At 43.9% G+C, this 25,061-nt stretch overlaps 1 protein-coding gene across 2 annotated transcripts in view; it reads right to left on the bottom strand.

The window, feature by feature from the left end:
- Positions 1-24,854, bottom strand: part of SH2D4A (SH2 domain containing 4A) — a 67,142-nt gene extending 42,288 nt beyond the window's left edge. For both annotated transcript variants that reach the window (XM_045879962.3, XM_064585447.1), the window contains exons 1-4: positions 24,664-24,854; positions 18,625-19,002; positions 11,277-11,436; positions 9,441-9,612 (exon numbers count right to left, since the gene is read on the bottom strand). In XM_045879962.3, coding sequence (XP_045735918.2) covers positions 9,441-9,612; positions 11,277-11,436; positions 18,625-18,805 — 513 coding nt within the window. In that variant the 5' untranslated portion in view covers positions 18,806-19,002; positions 24,664-24,854. The remainder of the gene's footprint in view (positions 1-9,440; positions 9,613-11,276; positions 11,437-18,624; positions 19,003-24,663) is intronic.
- Positions 24,855-25,061: the final 207 nt, after the last annotated feature.

The raw sequence follows: 25,061 nt of genomic DNA, 5'->3' as shown, positions 1-25,061 counted from the left end.
CCTAGGATTTTGTAATTCTGTCTTATATAAAATTTTATTCTACAGACTACCATGAAATTCTATTACAGTTACATGGAAACTACTTGGGTAATTGTGTAACTTTCCGATTATGGCTCTACTTTTGAATTAATAAAATGAACACAACAAATCCTTCATCTGTTTTTGCCTAGTATACCCAACACTTTCTCTCTCACAAAAACAATACTGAAATGCTTCCTGCAGGTATACCAGAAGGGAATATACATCAAGACAAACAGTTATTGGTTTGGGATTCTCCCTCTTTTTTCTTCACATCTGTTGAAAAGAAAGCTACAGGCCCGAAACGGTGTCATTTAGGTTGAGGCTCCAAGTCAGTAAACCAAGACTTAATACCTAACCTAACTGCAGTTTCAACCCCCCAGAAATGTGACCTTTCAGCAGCCAACCTGGGAATTTCCTGGCCAGCACTAGGAATTTTACTGATAGACCCCTTCCGTTCCCTTAGGAGGGCGACCTTGCCTAAAACAATGGATTCTTTGCTAACAATTTCCTTTTCTCCACTCCCTCTCTACTCTTCCTTTTCTGAGCCCTTTGGAGCGCCCCTCTACTTGCTAGACAGACATGCTGCCCAATTCATGAACCAATTAATAAGCCAGTTAGATCTTTAAAATCTGCTCAATTTAATTTTTGTTATTTAACACATCCAATTCGATCCTCAAAATTCTAGCCTGCATTTCAGGAATACATTTTCCCATTCTGTTTACATTGGGGTTCCTTATTATAAATGTGAACCCAACTCCCTTCAGGGCTTGACGATATAGCCGTGCTCAGATAAGAGCCAGGCAATGCCAATGTGGTTCCACCACGCCCAGGCTCAGGCCATCTACTCCAGGTGGGGTACAGACTTCTCCATCCTGCCTACTCACCAAGCTTTAGTACTTACCTCCAAGGAACCGTGATCTAAGACTACTTTACTAATACACTAATTTACACTCTTTACAAAAAGCACAAGCCACATATAACCCAAAACTTTGGTTGCTCTACAAGTAGCACTTGGAGAAGAATAGGGAAAAAAACCAATTCTTTTCACTTCTTTCAGAGAAGTGGCCCTGATCTTAGTATCTTGCTTCTCAATCTCTCCTTTATAAAGGCAAACAACCCAAATCTGGTTTTAGACAACTGCTGGTTTCTGAGTAGAGAGCAAGCTTAATTTTTTCGTTTGGAAGGGATGTATGGAAGAAGGAAAACCCGAGCGGAAGTCCTTCATCATATCTGGAAATAGTTTTACAGAGTGCTCCTTCACCGCTGTCTACACAAAGCTACCACCATGGTGTCAATGTCAAGGTTACAGTCAAAATGTACAGTTAAGTAGCATATTTTTGTTATCATTCTGTTATAGTAAAATGACAGATTTAAAAACATACCAAAGCCTTGAGACAGTGCATGCACAGACGTGCACGTGTGCAAAGCAGGGGTACAGATGCAAGAGGTGTCATCTCTAACTCTCGTTCTTTAAAGATATGAAGAGGAGGACTCTCATTCAAAGCGTTTAATCTATGAGCCTCAAGGTTTTTTGGGGTTATTTTGGTTTTTTTTAGGAATGCTTTAAATCCCGGATGTTTGTGTTCTAATTTTTTTAATCTTCTGTTTTGCAGTATGGTCCACTCTGAAGGCCATTTGTACAAAAATAACAAGTAGTTCTCTGGAGATAAAATCTACACGTGAGCAGATCTAGTTTTATTCAAGGTCCCTTTGGGGGCAAGGGCAGTCAGTCTACTGATTAATGAGTTCCCAGCCTACAAATTACATATAAACAGAGAAACACAAAGGGACTTATCTTTGAATTAGCATACTCTGCCAGTCTCCCAACCACACTGAGAACTGTTCTGTTCTCCCCCAAATTCTCTGACACCAGGGTGGGGAAAACACCGACAGCATCCAGAGGACTGTCCGCATCCAGGGTCCCTAAGATCTCCACTTAGCTGCAGGAGATACCCAAACTTACCCAAACTCCCCAGGAGGGGGTGCCTCACACAGTGCATCATCTGGCATTTTCTCTGGCTCCTGTTAACTCCCCCTCACACTTGCCTTTGCCTGGGAATGGCGTCTGCTTCCCAACCTGCATGTCTCAGGACCTGGCTGGATGAGAGCTAAATCCTGATATTTACCATCACCTCCGGTTCAGTGACAGGCACCCAGGAACACGAAGTGTTTAACCGTGATCCACTGAGAACCACAACACTCTCACTAAATATTAAGCAGAGCATTATTTCTGAGTTTTCCAAGCACTATCACCACTGTCAAAAATAAGGACAGGACAGGTATCTTGTAGAGGGCAATAGCTTTTCAGAATAAGAACCTTACACTCAGCTCTAATCCAGGCATTACTTTTAGCCTCCTCCTCAGATTGCACAAACCATAGAGCCTCCCGGGCCTCCAGCTCTTCATCTGAAAAGTGAAAAGGACCAAGGCTGGGCTCATGATAAAAATAGCATCTTATAACTGAAGAACTTCAGGGAATAATTCTTGCTGCTTCCATTAGATGATCCTGGGCAAGCATCCTCATGTTTATAAATTTTCTCAGCTTCCTTTGTAAAGAAACAGTGTTGCTAATTTAATCCCTATTTTATAGGGATCCTTTTTACAGTATCCTTACAGGATACTGCCTGGAGTCACAGAGCTGTCTGGGAAGACTGAAGCCTCGCTTCCCAGACAAGAGGTTTTGCCCTGGGTCAGTGGTACAGTTTCACAGTATCTGGTACTTAATCGGGCAGTCTTACCTTTGGCTATCTATTTGTTAAAATGAAAATTTTAAAGCAACATAAGTATATTCTTTAAAAATTTTTTCATAAAGATTATCTTGAGTGTGAAGAAAACTGTTCTGAGACTGGACCCCAAGTTTTCTAAACCCTGAAGTGGGGATCCAACAACTCTTCTCAAAACCCCCAGTTTGCTTCTCAGGGTTCTAAGGGTGAAACAGAAATTCTTCAGCCTTAGACTTGGGACAAATTTTTCATTATTCTACAAGAGATCTCCTTGGATGAATTCATCTGCTAATGAAGATACAAAATAAATCGTTATTATATTGGTATAAAATAATCCAAAGGTAAACCTATAGATTGGGCTGTTTAGTGTTCTGGTTCTGTTAGAAATTAGTTGGACAGTTAGGTAGTCAGGGCCAGGGTCCCCAACAAGAAGATATGGAGTCAGGACAGCTAACAGCACTAACATCCTGTTTTAGAGCTTAGACAGGACTGCATTAGCTTTCTGCTTTGCAGCCTTTGCAGAATTGACTTTTGTAAAACATCCTAAAGTAAAAGAATTAACCACAAACCATTTGTCACCATCATGGGCAAGGGGCAGTTAAAACATAAGCCTCCAGATGTCAGCAAAAAAGACCATCCACACATGGACAATAACCTAAATAGGTAGACAGATATGTGACCAAAGCCCTGATTGGCAGGACTCAGCACACCCTGCTTACTGAAGATTATTTATGAGCTCCACAAAAGAGCTCATAAAAATCCCTAAACTTAGAGGGGTGCCTCGGTGGCTCAGTCAGTTGGGCGTCTGCCTTCGGCTCAGGTCATGATCCCAGGGTCCTGGGATTGAGCCCTGCATCGGGCTCCCTGCTCAGCGGGGAGCCTACCTTACCTCTCCCTCTGCATGCTCCTGCCCTGCCTACTTGTGCTTTCTCTCTCTCTCTGTCCAAAAAAAAAAAAAAAAAAATCCCTAAACTTGGAAACTCCAAGGGCAACCCTCTGGGTCCCTTCCCTCTCTGGGAGCTTTATACTACTGCTCAATAAACTTTGCTTTGCTACCCACCACTCTTTGGTCTACCTCTTCATTCTTCAAAGAGGCCAAAGTGACCAAAAACCACGGGCACTAAAGGCAGAAAATCCTGCAACAGTTCCACGGAAGGAAGGGTACATCTCTCTACATTTTTTATATGTGAGAAGATTAGCTCTTTCCCAGGTGGGCCAGAAGATACAGTTTTGAGTCTGGGATGGAAGGCTGTGGAGAAAAGCTCAGACTAGGATTGCCAATTGACTGGGAAAGACAATGCATACTTCTATTTCCAGAAATGAGATTGGGTTCACCTCAGCCTTGTACTACTGGCCTTGAACCTCACATCTTTGCCTAAATTCTGGTTGAATATGAAAGTCCAGACCTCAGGGTGAGGCTTATCCATTGAAACTCTATAGAAACTCTCCTTTACAGCTGTACTGATATGAAAAATATTCGACTTCAGGTCATGCCTATGGGCGTTATTTTAAGGTCATGAATGTCTGGAGCCAGAAAAATGTATGAGGAATCATTTCAGCAAACATCCCATCTCAACAGCTAACTGATGGCCAACAATTTGAGTAAGTGTGAAAAGGATTCTTTCCAAAGCTTGCAGATAAGAACCTGCCTCAGCCAAAACCTTGATTTCTGCCTTCTAAGACCCTAAACAGAGGGCCTAGCCAAGCCTTGTCAGAATTCTGACCAGAGGAGCTGTCAGATAGCAAACAGGTATTATTTGAAGCCATTTGGTTTACAGTAATTTGCTGTGGCAACAACAGAAAACATACATGAGACAAGCCTGGCTCCTGTCCCATCATGTGGCCTCTCAGCACCTCAAATGCACCTCCAGGTCCCAACCAAAGTACTTTCTCCAGTCAGGCTGCTCTCCTCCCTGTATCCCCACACATGATGCTTTCCTTTTTCTCACCACACACAGTCTGCATTTCCCTTAGGCCTTCCCCCATCCCTGCCTTCCACAAACCAGTGGAGCGAGCCCTGGCCACTTTCCAGCTAGAACTTGATTATGTCCTGCCTTACTTAGCACTAAGTGCTTCTAATCTTTCTTCTAACTCCTGAAGGATGAAGACCTTGTCCTGTGCCTCCTTTGCAGCTCCATAACACCTATCATTACATGTATTGGGACCCTGATAAATACTCAGAGAAGCACTGATTCAATCCATCCAGCTAAACCATGCAAGATCTTCACCCATGCAGCCTGCATGCAGGACACACTCACAGAGAGGAGGCAAGGCTTCAAGTACTTCTAGCTGAAACAACCCCTTGGATTTTTACTGGGGTTTGCAGTTTTTCAAGCATTCCCAAATACATTATCTCATGTAATTTCTACAAAAAAACCATGAGATAAACAAGGCAGGTATTTTTTAATTCCCAGTTTTTATAGTTGAGAACACAGAGCCTCCAAAAAGTTCAGAGATTTGCCTAGCTAGCAAATCTGCCTCATGATAAATCCTGCCACACTGTGATGCTGTCACAGTGTGGGGCAGAGATGCTGCTCTGAAGATCTGGGAAAGAGCTGGGAGAGAAACAGCACGGCAGAGCCCTGAGCTCTGGGAAGCACCACTGCCGTGAAATCAGACTGTCGCAAGGTTTCCAGGCAGTATGATGTAAGCGGTTTAACCATGTCTGTTTCTCCACTGCTTCCCCAGGCTTCCTCTTCCTCTTTCTCCATGTTTTCTTACAGGAAAAGTTCTTCTGTTTAATTTTAAAGCTAACAACGTCTGGGTCTAAAGCATTCCTGCTCTAGGGAAAAAAACCCCCAAACTCTAATTCCAACAGTATGATCATTAAGATACAGATGTGAATACCTTCCCTGGGGCACGATGAGATGGCCAGAGCACTGGCCCTACGTTAGAGGAGCTGGTTTATGGCCCCGGCTCCACCTCTACTCAGGCTTTGCAGAAACCACTGCCCTTGATTCGTCCACTCAGAGAGCAAGAGCCTGTTTCACACCTATGTTTGTTGTGAGCATGAAGTGAAATGGCAAATCTAAGTCTTTTGACAACTATACAGGGCTATACACATTTTAAATGTCAAATTCCTCACCTCAACCACTATCACCCCAATTACTAGCACTAAGGCAAATCTGCCTGCTCCACCAATAAATATCCCAGGCTCCTGGCTGTGCTCTCAGGATGTACTGTTTTCTTCCGGTGATGCTGGCTGTGGCATTCATTTAGGCTGATTTCACCTTATTCAAAATACTACTGGTAAACAGGGAGGACAATGAAGGAGTAAGTGTTGAATTTACCCGAAGTCTTACACAGACCCAGAGGGGTCCCTGACTATGTTTGCCTTGACCCTTTCATAGGATAATCAGAGCAGAGCTAAAAAACACTAGCTGACACAAATGCAGAAATACCATCTACTCTGATGCCTCAGTACAAATACAAGGGGTCACTATTAACCAGAAGAACTGCTTCCCATAACTAACTGACTCTACAGAAGAGCTTCTACAGTGCTGAATGCACATCAATATCTGGGCTGCATTTAACTTTCCCCTACTCTCCATAGCCCTTTGGAGAGTTTAGATCAGATTAGTAAGGGGTGCTTTCAGATTCAGGTCTGGAGTTCTCTGGTGATGATCTGTCATATGGAAATTTATTACGAAGCTAACAAGGCCATTTTACTTTAGTAAATCTGTAGTTGGTTTTCCGTGAATATTTTTCATAATTCTGGAAGACTGAGTGCTCTTTAAACCTGTCCGTGGTTATTCAGATAAGCTTCATGATCACTAACGTCAATAAAAACTGCCTGACAATTTTTCTTTTTATAATAAATTTTAGGCCATGTGTAGACAATGAAAGGTTAAAGACATGACAATATCTTTCTAGATATTATAGTTAAAATAAATTATGGATGAAATGTGGACCTCTTTACTGTGCAAGCCTCAGTTGCATTTTGGAAACATATTGGATGACTCCCAAAGCTCTAGTCTTGGTTTCTCACCAGAGTTCTTGTCGAAAGGTACAGATCTGGGGAATACAACGAATTCTGTTTAAACACACCAGGGTTGTGATGAGAATGAAAGCAGATAAACAAAAAGGAGAGCTTTCTAACTGATTTTTGGGCAAACCACTTATCTCTTTGAGTATTAGTCTCCATCTGTACAAAAGAAATACTTGCACTGTCTATTTCACAGGAGTATTATGAAATGAAATGACCATATGAGAGAAAGTTTTGCAAACTGTCAAATTGTATACACTTTATTATTATGTATAAAATCAACTTATATCTATTGCTACCACTCAAGTGGCATGCAGAATCCTTGATATCTCTAAACTAGACTCTCTTCTTTTAAAACTAGCTTCTCCTCCAGATGTTCCTGTTTATGCTGATAGCACCTCCATTATCCCAGGCATCTAAGCTTAGAAACTTGGGGTGTGCTAGAAAGCTTGCTCCTCCACCCACTCTGATCCATGAATAATCAGTTCAAATTTAAAAATTTCAAAAGATAAATCTGACCAGGTCAAACTCTTGCTCAAAAATTTTTGACAATAACCAGTTGTGCTTGAACAAAGGGGCCAAAACACAAAGTTGTCCCCAAGACCCTGTCCTGTCTGGCCTTGCCCACCCTCTCACTCAATCTTATGCTCTCCTCTGTCCCTTCCGCACTCCAGCCACACAGCCTTCTTTGGGCTCTCCAAAGCCCCCTGTTCTTCTAGCTCCACAAACCTTTGTCCATGTTGTCCCTTTGCTGGAACCGCCAGCCCTGCTCATCCTCTGTGATCATCTCCAGCTCCATGTCCTCTGCAAAGCCACCTGTACTTCCTGCCATTGCTCAAGTTCTAGTGTAATGGGGGTGCACAGAAACATATCCTTTTCTTGAGGTCACTTATTATCTTTTGAAATGACGGGTTATATGAAGTCTCTTGTTGCTTTCTCAACTATAAAGTTCATTTAGCAGTTCATTCCTTCAACTTATTCTGAAGTTCAGCAGTGATTCTGTTTTTACTCCTACGTTATAATCTCAATGCGTAGCACATAATGGGTACTTTTTAAATGAATGAGTAAATCAGTCAATGTTGAGATCTTCTCCTCTCACTGTGTGTGTGTATTACATATATATGTGTGTGTATAAAATATAATCCCTATAATATTTATGATATAGTAAAACAATAATAGCCACGGTACTTAACTTCTATTTTAATCTTTTGTTCTTTTGAAAAAAAATTTTTCTAGGAAAGTACTGTAATTCAAACACAAAGATTAGCATGTGTACTCAATGCTTTGGAAAGAGGTTTTTGGCTCTTGCTATTGTTGTTCTTCATTTTAGGGGTGCTAGAAAAGGAGTCTGCTGTTTGGAGGGAGTTTGGTATTAAATGTGGAATACAAAGCAGCCCTGGGAGAGCTTGCATGCTTCACTGAACATGTGAGGAAAGGACACAGGTCTGACCTTGGGATATAAACCAAATTTTAGAATTTTGTACCCCTAAATATTCTGAGCCTCATATTTGCAGCCCTTTATAAAGCTTCTTCACATTCCTCATATTAATAAGACAATCAAATGCAATAGTTAAGGAATGACCTAGGGGTCCTCCAGACCTCTGTTTGAATCCTGGTTCAGTCTTTTGTCAACTGTAAGATCTGGGGCAGACTGAATAACCATAGCTAACCTCAGTTTTCTTACCTGTAAAACGGACAAGTACAGAAACAGTCCCTAGGTCATAAAGTCATTGTGAGAATGAAGTGAGACATTCAGCAGTGTGCTTTGCCACATCATAAGCCCGTGAAGTAGGCAGGACAGATAACCGTAGCCCCGTGTAACTCCTCAAATAGGTCAAGAGCACACACAACTAGTGTCACAAAGCTGGGGGCCTGAACAGAAGTCAAACAGTTGCAAATCCCCTGTTAATTCTCAGTTTAATTAAATTCCTGGCAGAAGAAGGTACTTCATAATATAGTTTTATTATTCTTCCAAACTATAATCTAAGCAGCAAATGATATCTGAGCTCTTTAAGCCAACTGAAACACGAGAGAATTCATACCAATTCTGATTATAAAATTCTATGGTGTTGAGGAAATAATGGTCCCCACAGTCACAGGCAAAATCTATGAAGCCAAAGAGGCACTGAGGTGTAGTCCTCAACAAAACAGGGAAGATGCCATAGAACATAATCTACACCACAAAGATGCCAGAGCTCTAGGGCTGGGGTCAGTCGGCGGCAGTCTGGGTCCCAAAGCAGGCCCTGTCCTGGTAAGTCGGCGGCAGTCTGGGTGCCAAAGCGGGCCCTGTCCTGGTAAGTAAGGCTTTGCTGCCACACCTGTTCATTTGCGTACAGTTGTGACAGAGAGAGTGTGGTCCACAAAGCCTCAAGTCTTTGCCAACTGGCCCTTCACACAAAAAAGTTGCCGACCTCTGTTATAGAAGACATATAACAGGGAAAAATAAACCCTGAAAAAATCTTAAAATGCAAACTTTATTCCTAGAGTTCTTTCGTCACACCTTCAGTCCCATGAAAAAAACCCTTTTTTGTGAAGTAGCAGGTGAGCCAAATTTCCCAAAATGAAATGAACATCAGGGCCTTCAAGTTGGGAGGGACTTTTCCCAGAAAAGTTTGTGATCCTGATGTTCGACTACATTCATCTCAGTGGTCCCACTATCTTTAACTCCCCTGGTTATGAAATTCTGCATTTTATACATATGAAAGACTCACTGGAATTTTCTCTTCTTCAAGGAGTGGTGCTGGTCTAGAGCCTTTCCCCAATTCTTCCTCTTCTGTTGCTTTCTTATAGATATTCTGAGTCTCCTGGGTAGCTGGTGCTTGCAGATCATAATATCGTGATTTCGTTTTCAAGCTATTGGCGAATTCTTTGGACTGAGTTTTTCTGAAGAGAAACAAATGTGGAATTATCAAAAACATTCTCCAACATGGATAGCTTTTCTAAAGCAGATGTCTACATTCAAATTATGTGAAAAACAGTAACAGATACCATTTACTGAGTGCTTATAATACGCTAAGCCCTTTGCTAGTATTTAAAGCCATTAACTTAGGGGCACCTGGGTGACTCAGTTGGTTAAGCATCTCACTCTTGATTTCGACTCTGGTTGTGAGATTGAGCCCAGCATTGGGCTCCGTGCTCAGTGTGGAGACTGCTTATCCCTCTCCCTCCACCCCCCGCCCCCCTACTTTTGTGTGTGTGTGTGTGTGTGTGTGCGCACGCGCACATGTGTGCATGCGCGGTCTCTCTCAAATAAATAAATAAAATCTTTAAAAAAAAAAAGACATTAACTTAATCCTCATAACAACCCTATAAGGAAGGGCTTGTTATCCTTGCTTAATTGCAAGAGGCTCAAAATAATTATATTATTTATCCAAGGCCACATTGTGGCACAGCCAGGATTTGAACCCAGGTCTGCCCAACTCCTGTTCAGAAGCTAAACTGCTAGATCACACTGCCTTCCTATGATGGGCAGCATACAATTCCTTTATCTCTGTATGCCCGTTTTTTGTTTTAGTTACAGGAGTTGGTGGGCAGCATCAGCAGCCCTTGGGACATGAACCAAGGTCCATATGTCTGCTTCTATCTCATCAGCTCAGATCGGGCTGTCAATACTCAAGGGATAACAGTCTTCACAGAAGTCACCCTGGGCCCCCAGCAGAGGGGATCCATCATCTGCCTCACTGCTACCAGCCAAGTAACCTTCCTATATCTCCAGTTGACTGTGTCACTTCCTTATTCAAACACCTCTACTGTCCACAGAACAAGGTCCAAAGTCCTAAATCTGGCTTTCAAGGCACTTCAGAGCATGGCCCCCTGTCTCCTGCTACTTGCCCACGTATACCCCAAACAGTCAGAAGAAGTCATTGTCACCGAAAGAACCAGACATATTCAAAACTAGGGGTCTTGATTATGCCCTCTGCCTGCAATTTCCTTCCTGACATTCTGCAGCTGGAAAACTCTACTTATCTTTCAAGGTTCAATTCAGATTTTCACCTCTTTTGTGGATCGGAATAATGGGCTGTTTATAACTTAGTTGTAGCACGTATCACAGCCTGTATTGGCTGAAGTTAGTTGTGTACCTGCCTGTTTCTCCTCCTACTGGAAGCTTCTTGTTCATCTTTGAGTTCCCACCACCTAGCATAGTGTAAGCACCTAGAGGGCCTGCTTACTCAGCTGCCCACCTCTAAACAATCTTGTTTGAAGACCTGAAGCTTGAACAGCCGCTCCATTTCTCACTTATATTCCTGATGCTCAGCTGTGTCAGCTTTTGTGCTCTGGCATGATTCTAGTGAAGCCAGTGATCATGTGGGAAACCACATCCAGATCAAAACTCGGATGACAAGCCAGGAAGTGAAACAGCTGATCTGATCGCATTGTGGGAAGGCAGGGAACCACCAAAAGTGTAAAGAAACTTGCCAGAGAGATCTATAGTGACTTTTGTGACTCTCAGATCCCACCCCACTCTCCCTCCAGATACTCTGAAAAGGAGGCATCTTTGCATCATTTTATAATCTGGCCAGCCTCTCACGGGTTTGTAGATCTCATACCTGAGCTCTTCCGCTTCCCGCTCTGCTTTCAGCTGGGCCCTCTCAGCAATAATTTCATTACAGATCACATCGTATGGTTTGTCTAGATGGTGTTCGCCCATCACCCAGACCCAGACTTCCTTATCGGCTCCCAGTTTCCAATGAACAGATTTGCTGTTCTCTGCAAGCAAAATAAAATTTGGATTGGACAAATATCTTTAGTCGTGGGTTATTATGTTTGCCATCATTAAAGTATTTAGGGTCTTTAGGAAAAAAAATGTTAGATGAGACAAAGCACTTCCAATCTCCTCAGGAAAAAGCAGCAGTCCCAAGGAGCAATGGAGGTGGTAGCAGTGGGGGGTGGCCACAGCAGTGTTTGTTTTAAAATATGAATATGGGTCTCCTGGGTGGCTCAGTTGGTTGAGTAGAGTCTGCCTTCAGCTCAGGTCATGATCCCAGGGTCCTGGGATTGATCCCTGTGTGGGGCTCCCTGCTCAGTGAGGAGTCTGCTTCTCCCTTTCCCTTTGCTCCTTCCCCCGATCATGCACTCTCACTTTCTTCCCCATGCTTTCGCTCTCTCAAATAAATAAAATCTTTAAAAATATATATTTTTGAATGTGTCCATTTTGTAACTAAAGAAGGCAAGATGGGGAGAAAGCATGCAGTTTGTGGTACTATCAGCTATCAGAATCTCTAAGGTCTGAAAATCTTCTGGAACCCCAGAAGTACACAGCTGCTCCAGGGTTTGGTACTTCCATTTTAGAATTAGACTGGCTTTAGTTTAAATCCTAGCCCTGCCACTTACTAGCTGTGTGACTTGGACAGATTATTTAATCTCTCTGAGCCTCAATTTCCTCATCTGCAAAATGGGAATACAACCATCTACAATGCAGGACTGCCATGGGGAGCAGGCTATGCCAGCTATTTCCCCCAGTGCCTGCCACATAATAGGAGTTCATGAGAGGTTAAGTGCTACTGTTGCCCTATTGTTTACTTCTAGGGCTGCTCGGAGATTCACACCAGCTTGTGAGAAGATAATACTACTGGTAGTGTGATACTTGGTGAAGCTACTTAAATGACCCTTGTTTACAATTGGTTGCAGGGGTTGTATTACATTCTAGTTCCTGGACTTCTGAGATGCAGCCACACAGGTCATGCTCCCTGAACCCCAGGGGAATGTGGAACACACCCAGGAGAGGCCAAGAGGTGCAGTCCCTAAATCGAAAAGCCCCCAGGCAGCCCTACCGAGGGCCATTATGGTCCATGTTGTGGTCAAGATCCCTGGGCCTTACAGACCCTAAACTGGCCAGTGGTGTTGAGTGTGGGTAGGAGGGCACCTGATGTAACACAGGTGTTTAGAGTTTAGAAATCCACACTGGGAGTGTGTCCAGTCTTTGTACCTTAAGTAGAAGGTTTCCAATTAAAGCATCTTCTGTCCAGTGAATTGTTGACCTACTTCCTACTGTTGCCTCAGGATACATTAAAAAAGCAGGCTGCTCGACATATTCAGAACATTCCATCCCAAAGCAACGGAATGCACATTCTTCTCTAGTGCCCATGGAACATTCTCCAGAATAGATCACATCCTAGGTCATAAATCAGGTCTCAACCGGTACCAGAAGATTGGGATCATTCCCTGCCTATTTTCAGACCATAATGCTTTGAAACTAGAACTCAATCACAAGAGGAAAGTTGGAAAGAACTCTAATACATGGAGGCTAAAGAGCATCCTACTGAAGAATGAATGGGTCAACCAGGAAATTAAAGAAGAATTAAAAAAATTCATGGAAACCAACGAAAATGAAAACACAACTATTCAAAATCTTTGGGATGCAGCAAAGGCAGTCCTAAGAGGAAAGTATATAGCAATACAAGCCTTTCTCAAGAAACAAGAAAGGTCTCAAGTACACAACCTAACCCTACACCTAAAGGAGCTGGAGAAAGAACAGCAAATAAAGCCTAAACCCAGCAGGAGAAGAGAAATAATAAAGATCAGAGCAGAAATCAATGAAATAGAAACTAAAAGAACAGTAGAACAGATCAATGAAACTAGGAGCTGGTTCTTTGAAAGAATTAACAAGATTGATAAACCCCTGGCCAGACTTATCAAAAAGAGAAGAGAAATGACCCAAATCAACAAAATCATGAATGAAAGAGGAGAGATCACAACCAACACCAAAGACATACAAACAATTATAAGAACATATTATAAGCAGCTCTATGCCAGCAAATTAGATAACCTGGAAGAGATGGATGCATTCCTAGAGATGTATCAACTACCAAAACTGAACCAGGATGAAATAGAAAACCTGAACAGACCTATAACCACTAAGGAAATTGAAGCAGTCATCAAAAATCTCCCAACAAACAAAAGCCCAGGGCCAGATGGCTTCCCAGGGGAATTCTACCAAACATTTCAAGAAGAATTAATACCTATTCTTCTGAAACTGTTCCAAAAAATAGAAATGGAAGGAAAACTTCCAAACTCATTTTATGAGGCCAGCATTACCTTGATCCCCAAACCAGACAAAGACCCCATCAAAAAGGAGAATTACAGACCAATATCCCTGATGAACATGGATGCAAAAATTCTCACCAAAATACTAGCCAATAGGATCCAACAGTACATTAAAAGGATTATTCACCACAACAAAGTGGGATTTATCCCTGGGCTGCAAGGTTGGTTCAACATCCGCAAATCAATCAATGTGATACAATACATTAACAAAAGAAAGAACAAGAATCATATGATCCTCTCAATAGATGCAGAAAAAGCTTTTGACCAAGTACAGCATCCTTTCTTGATCAAAACTCTTCAGAGTATAAGGATCGAGGGTACATACCTCAATATCATAAAAGCCATGTATGAAAAACCTACAGCGAATATCATTCTCAATGGGGAAAAACTGAGAGCTTTCCCCCTAAGGTCAGGAATGCGGCAGGGATGTCCACTATCACCACTGCTATTCAACATAGTATTGGAAGTCCTAGCCACAGCAATCAGACAACAAAAAGAAATCAAAGGCATCCAAATCGGCAAAGAAGAAGTCAAACTCTGTTTGCAGATGATATGATACTTTATGTGGAAAACCCCAAAGACTCCACCCCAAAACTGCTTGAACTCATACAGGAATTCAGTAAAGTGGCAGGATATAAAATCAATGCACAGAAGTCAGTGGCATTCCTATACACCAACAACAAGACAGAAGAAAGAGAAATTAAGGAGTCGATCCCATTTACAATTGCACCCAAAACCATAAGATACCTAGGAATAAATCTAACCAAAGAGGCAAAGGATCTGTACTCAGAAAACTATAAAATACTCATGAAAGAAATTGAGGAAGACACAAAGAAATGGAAAAATGTTCCATGCTCATGGATTGGAAGAACCAATATTGTGAAGATGTCAATGCTACCTAGAGCAATCTACACATTCAATGCAATCCCCATCAAAATACCATCCACTTTTTTCAAAGAAATAGAACAAATAATCCTAAAATTTGTATGGAACCAGAAAAGACCCCGCATAGCCAAAGGAATGTTGAAAAAGAAAAGCAAAGCTGGCGGCATCACAATTCCAGACTTCCAGCTCTATTACAAAGCTGTCATCATCAAGACAGCATGGTACTGGCACAAAAACAGACACATAGATCGATGGAATAGAATAGAGAGCCCAGAAATGGACCCTCAACCCTATGGTCAACTAATCTTCGACAAAGCAGGAAAGAATGTCCAATGGAAAAAAGACAGTCTCTTCAACAAATGGTGTTGGGAAAATTGGACAGCCACATGCAGAAGAATGAAACTGGACCATTTCCTTACACCACACACAAAAATAGACTGCAAATGGTTGAAAGACCTCAATGTGAGACAGGAGTCCATCAAAATCCTAAAGGAGAACACAGGCAGCAACCTCTTTGACCTCAGCCACAGCAACTTCTTCCTAGAAACAATTTCTAACGAGGCAATGTTGTGAAACATCACATAAAAAATGGGGCAACACATGTCCTTGGCATGGGAATGGCCAGGCTTATTCCAGCCTTAGTGCATGACACTGCTCACATCATCATTGTGTCTGACTTCTGTCTTAGATGTGTGCAAGGCACCTGCAGACAAAAATAATGTCTTAAGCTCCAGGTAAGCTGGACATGTAGCATGTTCGTTAACAGCACCTGCTTTGGGAGAGTCAGACTCAGGGTCTATTGCAGCTCTATCACTTACTAGCTGTTGCCCTGGGCAAGCCAGTTAATGTCCCAGTCTCACTTTCCTCCATCTGTAAAATGTGAACAGTAATGCAGCTTTGGCTTGGCTGTGATTATTTAATGAGATAATACATTTAAGCACTGAGCTCAGGTCTGATACACCATCAGCTCAGTGGTGCTATTTTTATAGTCTAGAGCAGCACTGTCCAAATGTGAGCTACGTCTGTAATTATACATTTTCTAGTAGCCCCATTACGAGAGCAAAAGAAAGAGGTGAAATTAATGTTAATAAATTTTATTTTGCCCATGTTATCCAAAAGATTATCATGTCAATATATAATGAATATAAAATTATTAACGTGGTATTTTACATTATTCTTCATATCAAGTCTTTGAAATCTGGTAATTTATACTTCTAACACACTCAATCCAGACCATTCTCATTTCATGTGCTCAACAGCCGTACGTGGCTAGGGGCTACCATCCTGCATACAGAGCTCTAGACCTCCAATTACGTGTCCCCCAGCAGGCAGACAAGGTACATAATTCTCTCCCTCTCTAAAAATCACATTTTCCCATGACATTTTAAAATGCTTTTCTGATCTATTACTAAGTTAAATCCATATTTCTAATTGCTTTTCAGCCCTTTCTACTTTAGCCATAAGACTGCTAAAATGTTCCTGGTATACACAATATCCTAACATTTTAGTGATGCTCTGAAAACTCACCACAGCGGACTGTATAGAGAAGAAAATGATCAGATGACAATGAAAGAACTGCCAAGTAATCAGCTAAAATGGCGCAAAGGAATGAGGGGGAGGGACGGCATAAGATATATTTAAAGAGCCAAGAAAAGGACAATCTCCAGTCTGGCTAAGAACTGCTAAGAAAAAGCAGCACTAAAGTCAGCGGGGTACAAGCTGGGGGGGTGTGGGGGGGGGAGGTGCTGGGAGCACAGGCCCAAAAAGAGCAGAAGCACACAGTAGGCCTGCAGCACAGATACACCCCTGGGGAGCACCAGGTGTAACACTGCCTTGTACTATCTTGGCTTTCTCGTCAAAGGCAGAAGAAGATGAAAGATGGAGAAGTGCTATTAGAGGAAGTTGGGAAAGAATCTCAAAGTTTTTCTTTTTCTGTAGTCACAAGAGAGAATTAACTTAGTGTAAAATGTATTTTTCCAAGTGTTAAATTTAAGGGAGTAATAAACTTTTGGCATGAAATACTGATAGAACGTTCACTGCATATATTAACATACTTTTTAAATGATCATTTAATAAGATAATACAGATTTTCTAAGAGGTAGATTCAAACTCTGCAAAAAAAGAATTTAAGCAAAGAAATGAAATTACTGTCTTAAGTAGTCACAAGGAGACCACTTCAGCAGACGTGAGAACCCCAAAATCTTACAAAGTGTCTGGGCCACTGACATTAGGGGCAAGAACCCTTCAGTTCTCACTAGTCCCAAAGTTACACAACACATCAGTGTGCTCTCTTCACAGTGAATAATGGTGCCCAGAGAGGTCCAGCTCTATCTGATAAACTCTGGCTCAAGAATGCAGGGAGATGTATAAGCCAGTTAAGAAAGGTAAAAGGGCCATGCTTCAGTTTGGACATGTTACTTACTGAAGGAAAAATTCTATTTCGGGCCGTATAGAGTACTGTGAAATCCAAAAAATCTGGGTACCTACTGGTGGTGTGACTGTGCATATAATACTTAACTTCGCTGATTCTAAGTTTCTCCACCTCTAAAACAGACAATACCACTTTGCAGAAGTTTTGTGAAGATGAGACATACTGTATATAAAAGTGCTTTGCATAGTGTCTGATAAAACACGTTTTTAACAAATAGCTGTTATTGATAATAGTAATAAATGAGATATTCATATTTATTCCATATCATTATAAAGGCTTAATTGGAAAGGTTTTAAATAAAGGCAGTATGAAGTAAAGGTCACTAAACTGACTTCCTTTTTTAGTCTGTATATACCAGCATGCAAGTGAGATTCATTTTCTCCATCTCTGAAACCCTGAGTGATTTTATTTTTCCTGGCTTAATGAAAAATGAGGAGAAATTGGTCTTGAATGCCTCTGTGGGTGACCTTGAAAACTGTTTTTTTAAACAACTTAGGTATTCATCCATGACAGAATTTGTGCTGGGGGAGGGCGAAGAGCAAAGGTGGTTAATGTATGCTTTTCTACGTCTGCGTGTGTATATGCTTTAAATCTTGATGTACAAGAATTTCTCCCTCATGGTCTCAAAAGGATCTCTCAAGCAATCAGGGATTCCTTGGGTCAGGAAGAAGTACAGCTGAAAAATTAACTCACATTAAAAAAATGTGTAGTATGGAGGTGCCTGGCTGGCTCAGTCAGTAGAGCATGCGACTCTTGATGTCGGGGTCATGAGTTTGAGCCCCACGTTGGGCATAAGAGATTACTTAAAAAAAATATGTAGTATGACTTCCCCCCCACCCACAGCAGTATTTGCATTTTTTTAAAAGATTTTATTTATTCATTTGAGACACAGAGATAGAGAGAGAGAGAGCATGAGCAGGGAGAGAGGCAGAGGGAGAGGGAGAAGCAGACTCCTTGCTGAGCCAGGAGCCTGATGTGGGGCTCGATCCCAGGACCCTGGGATCATGACCTGAGCTGAAGGCAGACACTTAACCATCTGAGCCACCCAGGTGCCCCGCAGTATTTGCATTTTAAGAGGGAGTTTCCCTAAAAAAAGATAATGCAAAGAAAAATCTCTTAAAGTCTAAGAAATGTAAACATAATTGCTATAAAAATGCTCATACAATGCCTTCCTTTGCTGGTAGTAGGACACAGACCCCAGTGACAATAAGTGGGAGAGAAGCCCTTCCTTAGGACCCCTCAAATCAAACTGTACAGGTGACTTGATACTTCAGCTTAAGGTCAGTCTGGTTTCAAGTAAGAGATCTGCTTCACGGCCACACAAGTTCATGGTAAATGCTGTGCATGTGTGGGTATGTGCAGGTAAGTATAAACTTCAAGCTGATAAATTGAACTATTAGAATCTCAACAACATTTAGGGTCCATCTACCAAACTGGAACTTGCACCTGACTTGCTTCTGACTAGTGCGAACTATTAAAGCAAGCCGGGAGCCACGGTACTAACACATTCACAGAAGAGACACAGGTAAGTTTACCTTTCTTTGGCCTGGACGTCACTGGCAAGGACTCTTTTTTTTCTATTGCTGCTTCTCTTTCTTTCCATCGGCGGATCTGTTCCTCCCTCATCTTGAAGAACAGGATCTGTTTCTGTTCTTCGCTAAGCTCTGCCAGCAGATCGGGATCTATGTACATCTCTGATAGTATCTGTTTCAGCATCTTTGCAGGCCTGGAGTCTTTTACACCTGTGACAAAAGTTCTTGAAAATGGCTTCCAGGTGTGCCTCGTTGGCACGTGGACGTACCCGCAGACCTTCCCAGAGATTCGCAGCAATCCTAGTGACTGGGACGATAATTCAGCGAACTGGCTCTTGGTTCCTGGCAGCAAAGATACGGTCCAAAACGCTGTTCGTGAACCTGCAAAGGGCAACAGGCAAAAAGCTGGCAGCGTTAAAATGTAGACGCCAGGCAGGGGCAGGCTCATGAATTAAGCTTGGAGGAAATACAGTATCACTTTTCATTTCAGGTGAAAGAAGAAGAAAAGCTGAGGCATGCTTTGTTAAGAGTTTGTGTAACCCCTATCCCATAATTTCCAGACACTTTATCAACAAAACAAAACAAACCCTAACTTTTTACAGGTCAATCTCAGGGAAACAAAAAAAATTAACAGAAGTTTGGCCTTCTCCCAACTAAGCAAACGTATTATTACCTCAGAGCCTAACCACCAACTGTATGGCTGAGAAAAGAATAAAAGAAAAAAGAGGCACGGGAAGAAATTAAACGGTTCTCTCCAAACAACTTATTTCAAAAGAAAATACTGTTTTTGAGATTTCACAGAATTACCGACCCCAAACCAAACCAAAATGGGGTCATCCTCAAGGAAGGAAAAAGAAGAAATAGAAATTAGACCACAATGCAGTTTTCCCATTTCCCCTTTAGTGCTACTTCTAAGAAGGACAAGGCAATTTCCAGACAACCTACCAGAACCATAATAGTGTAGGTACAGGAGAAAACATTCGTGTACACTCTGGAAGGTCACCAGGTTTTAAATGTACCTGTTCATATATCTAATTTAATAAAATCTAAATTTACAGACCAGAAAAACTGGGGGAATGAAGAGGTAATGAGGTTTGTTACAAAGGATCCCTGCTATACAAAAGAGTTTCTTAGAGGGCTCCTTTAACAAGAAGCCACAGACTCACGCACTCACAAGTGGGTTCACAGTGGTTGGGAGAGAGGGACAATTCCACTGGGGTTTCCCTCATTTACGCATTTCTGTTTGGTTGATTTTTTTTAAGACTTTTAATTTTTTTTCAATATAACAGGATACACAAAAAAGCTTACTTCCTGCGACTTTTCAGGATCACCTATGTTTAAGAAGTTGACTAGTAATTTGGTGTGCACAATGCTCAAATAATCTCACCATCTAGCCATGCCTCTCAAATACCTTGTTTCGCCAAACTAAGTGCAAACACTCATAAACTTCAGACTATCACTTAGTCATACCTTGGCTGCTCTTAGTTCCTTCACCTTGTCATTTCCACGGGCCAGACTGTAAAGCTCCCTGGGAATCCCCTGCAGCTTCCCCTCTTCTTCTTCTTCTTCCCTGCAAAGCTGTTTCTTCACTTACACAAGCATGTTCAACAGTCAGGGTACCCCAGAATGTTTGCATACACAGCACATAGTTAAATTCTCTGTCCATTGTGTAGCTGGGACCTTTATTGAGGCTACAACTATTCTTGCTAACTGCATCCTATAATCTCCTGCAGCATTCAAACTACTGGAACTCAAATGGAAAACAATATTAAGAGAAAATTTTTAGTGGTGGCTCTGTTGGTTAAGTGTTGAACTCTTAATTTCTGCTCAGGTCATGATCTCAGGGTCATGAGATCGAGCCCCATGTGGGGCTCCACACTGAGGATGGATCCTGCTTAAGATTCTCTCTCTCCCTCTCCTGTTATCCCTCCCCATCTAAAAAAATTAAAAGAAAAAAAAAAGAAAAGTTTTAAAAACAATTAAAAGCAGTGTTTGATTCTCAGTCAGTCATGTCCCTCCCAGGCTCCCTTCCTACGTTTGTATTTTGCTTTGAAAGATGACCCTCAAAGGCTATACTAGCCAAAGAATTGACGTCCTGTAATGCTTTTTTGACTCTTGGGTCCCGACAACCTTCTTGAGGGGCAGGGCCAACTAAATCTCCACTAAATGAGAGTTTGCCAGAGGCTGAGCTCTGTCTTCACAGGAACCACAGGAAGGATTTGTTTCCTCAGCACACTTGACTCCAGTAAAAAAACCAAAGTGAATGACTCCCTGATGTTCCAGTAAATGTCCTTATGTTGGCACATTCCCTGACTCCAATGATTGGCTTTCACAGAAATAAAACATGGTAGAAAAGGAGGAACCCAGTGAAGCCTCAGGTTTTGTGTTCCGTTCCCCATTTTGAGTGGGGTGAATCTTAGCAACAGTGATGGTGTGGCCTAAAAACCGAAACCCTGAAAGTGCCAAATTCACATTGTTCCTTTTCTCCACCCCAGAGTACTCCTGACAATAAGAGCTTGCACACGCTGTGCCAGGACTACCTTAAGCACCTTGCGTGTTTTAACTCATTTTCACAATTACCCTTGGGATTCAGCCCCTCCCTATCCCTGTTTCACAGATGAAGAAGATGGAAAGTGGCAGAGCTGGGCAGTTGGCTCTAAGTCAGCTCTACTGACTCCACTAGTAGAGTAGAGCTTCTTTGTAAGCCCAGAATCAGCACATCCCAGGACATGGTACCATATGCGAAATTTCAGAATGAAGACCAGCAAATTTTTGCAGCAACATAAATGCTGACTTGAAGGTGCATGACATAATGCCTCTGAGGGGCAGAAGCCTTATCTAGGTACTGTAGATAAGCTGAGGGGAGACCAGATATCGAAAAAACCTCCCCCCACCCCCCCAGGAAGGGCAGCAGGGAACTGTCATGGTGGCCCAGGCGTGGATGTTGTTTGCCTGCTTTATTCACCGGGCACTTAGTGTTCTCAGTTTCCTCTCTCACAGCCGCTAGGAGCAGCATAAATGGTCCAGCCTCTCACAGGTGTGAAGAGTTCCATGGTACCTCTGTGATGAGATACTCAAGCTCTTTCACAGTTTTAATTTGGGTTTGTTTTGCCTTTTCTAGCAAACATGGATTTTTAGCATTAAAGTTAACTACTAGATCTTGGAGGAAAGACACTGGCTTCCCTGTGTCCTCAGAGAATACCTGGGGGCTCAGCTGGCAACTGCCTTGAGGTCAGGCAGCTGAATAATATGCATGCTATTCTTTTTTTTTTTAAAGATTTTTATTTATTTATTGAGAGAGATAGTGATAGAGAGCAAGCATGAGAGGGGGAGAGTCAGAGGGAGAAGCAGGCTCCCCGCCAAGCAGGGAGCCCGATGCGGGACTCGATCCCGGGACTCCAGGATCATGACCTGAGCCAAAGGCAGTTGCTCAAACAACTGAGCCACCCAGGCGCCCTATGCATGCTATTCTAAGGCTCTTGATTCCCAGCTGGTCTAAATTAACTCCTTCCTCCCTTACGCTCGAAGATGGAAAACTCAAACAGCACAGGGTGCTCACAGAACACCCAGCAAGGACCCCAACGTGGGCTTCTCAAGAGCTGTATGACTCCCATCCAAGAGCGGCATGACTTTCAGCTGTCATTTCACTACTCTGTTTTCTCATCTGTGAAATGAGGGCCTACCTATACATCTTTGTAATTTGAAGACTATGTCATAGAGTCTATGTGAAGTTGCACAGACAAGTGGAGCCAGGGTTGAGGAAATAGGAAGAAGGAAACTAACCAGGGTTTTTCCCACTTTCACTCCCTCACAGGACAACCACTGACATCGATTCAAACTTAGAATGACTATCCCCATCTAACAAACTGAGTGCAGCAAACTTCCAGTTATTCAAGATCCAAAAAAAGGAAAAGCTAACTCGGTTTTCTTCTTGTATAGCACCTTACTTAAAAAAAGAGAAATGACAAGCGACAAGTCCACATCTGCTATTTATTTCTAAAGGGTGATAGGATCAGTTGTTTTCCAGGATACCACAGATTTGGCCTGATTCTCATATCTTCCATAGCCCTGCTCAACAAAATAAAAGTTGTGCTTTTAATGACTCTGAGACCTTAGGGGAGGAAAAGCCTGAGATAAAGCCTAAACCATAGCAATAATGTATATGGGCAGTAAGACCTTAATATTAAGAATATAGTTTGGGGGCGCCTGGGTGGCTCAGTCAGTTAAGCAGCCCACTCTTGGCTTGGCTCAGGATCTCAAGGTGGTGGGATCCAGCCCTTACCTCTGGTTCTGCACTGACCATGGAGTCTACTTGTCCCTCTCCCTCTGCTCCTCCCCCCAACTTGCTCTCTCTCTCCCAAATAAGTAAATAAATAAATAATAAAAATCTTAAAAAAAAGAATATAGTTTGAATTCTACTTCTTTTAAAATGGCCAACCATTTTCATACTTTCAGTTATCTTATTCAACTTTACCTAATAAAGTTTATCTGCAAAAGGGCTATTTTTGAGGATAAAATGAATTTACCAGAGGTGACAGCAATTTGATAAGTTTTGTACATATATACCATTCTTCAGAAATTTGAAGTTACTGTACATACGGATTTATCTAGAAAATTCCACTCATGTACCAAATCTATGCCCACATATGCCTTTCATTTATTTATTCACTTTTTTTTTTTTTTTAAGATTTTATTTATTTATTTGACAGAGAGAGACACAGTGAGAGAGGGAACACCAGCAGGGGGAGTGGGAGAGGGAGAGGCAGGCTTCCCGTGGAGCAGGGAGCCCGATGTGGGGCTCGATCCCAGGACCCGGGGATCATGACCTGAGCTGAAGGCAGACGCGTAACGACTGAGCCACCCAGGCGCCCCTATTTATTTACTTTTAAAAGCTTCAAGTTGTTTCTGGTAAGCAGGCAATCAAAAGCCTTTTAGAGGGGTGCCTGGCTGGCTCAGTCGGTAGAGCACCCAACTCTCGATCTCCTTGTCCTGAGTTCGAGCCGACCTCGGGGTAGAGTTTACTTCAAAAAAACAAAACAAAACACCTTTTAGGAGCTGAGGAGCCTAAGTTTAGAGAGAGGTGCATTGCTTCTTTTCTGTGACCCCTGCGAAGGGAATGACAACTCAGAAGACCGACAAACTAGCATCTCCACGCCCACCCCTTCAGGCGCCCGCGTGAACCCCGAGGGCAGGGGCGGCCAGGGGTGCCCACCTGGCTGAAGAAGACCGTCGCCGGGTTGCCTGGGGCCACCGTCTGGGTCTATCTACCTTCCAGCGGGCGGGCGGCGACGCGCGGCCCTGAAGCCGAACCCCTCCCGCCCCCCCGCGGCGCCCGAACCCCACAGGGCAGCCCTGCGTGCCGGCGCGCTGGGAAACCGGTTCCCGGGCCTCTCCCAGAAGGTCTGGGGCGAGGGAGGCCCGCACGGCCCTACCCCACGTGCGTGGGAGCGCTCGTCCGCGGGTGCAGTCGCTGCGAGGGCGCAGGCGGGGGCGCCCGTCGCGGGCCGGCGGGAGGGTGGGCGTGCAGGAGCCCCGGAGGCCGGGACACACGCGAGACCCGCGGGGCGCCGGGGCTGTTCTGCTAGAGTCCAGAAGTTCTAGGCTAGCCCGACCCTCCCACGCGGCCACCGCTGGCCCGCCCCGGGCTCAGTGACGTGCGCACGCACACCCCTCAGGCACACGGAGGCCCGCCCGGCGCCCCAGAATTGCCCCCAGACCTCCCGAGTGCGCTGCGGCCTAAGCCCCCCTCGGGACTCCCCGTTACCGCGGCCACACGCCCCGGCCTCTCACCCGCCGGCGGCTCCAGACACCGAACACCGATACCGGACACCGGACACCGGCCGCCCGCCCGGGCCGCGGTGGAGGGGGCCCTCGGGAGGGGCGCGGGCCGGCCTGGGCCCAGGCGTCGCCGCGGGCCTCCCCCAATGCCCCTCACCCCCGCGCCTTCCGCGCTCCCCCTCGAGCCCCCCCCCCCCCCGACAACACACCCAGTCTTCTCGCCCTCCCGTTTCTGGCCCTCCCTCGCCCACCCCAGGCACCTACCGGTGCAGGGCCCTGCGCTCGCCTCGGAGGCTGACGAAGCAACACCACGTCCACTTGGGCCGCCAGAAGCTGTCGGGGAAGGAAGGGAGGGCAAGGCAGAGGTGCCGGCGAGCCGCACAGGCTGGCTGGACAAACACTCCGGCTGAGGTGTTGGCAAACAGTGTCCCTCAGCCCCGGCCCGCCCGCGCCGCCCCACCCGCGGCCCACATGCCGGAGTGACTGACTGGGCGCTCACGGCCCCGCCCGGGCACCTGGAGACGCTCCAGGGCCAGACGTCTGCGAGGCCGCGCGGCCTCCTGCATCCCGGCCCCGCTGTCTGACCGCACGCTGCCCCGAGCTGCCGGGGGTCTGGGGCGGCAAGGCCACTGCCCTCCACCTGCAGTCTGTGAAGGCCTGTC

Source organism: Mirounga angustirostris, unplaced genomic scaffold (assembly GCF_029215605.1).
Source record: "Mirounga angustirostris isolate CCGP_5_RB_7025 unplaced genomic scaffold, mMirAng1.0.hap1 SCAF_2, whole genome shotgun sequence".
Lineage (NCBI taxonomy): Eukaryota > Metazoa > Chordata > Mammalia > Carnivora > Phocidae > Mirounga > Mirounga angustirostris.
The sequence above is the reverse complement of the archived record's forward strand: the minus strand, read 5'-3'. Positions and strand labels throughout refer to the sequence as shown.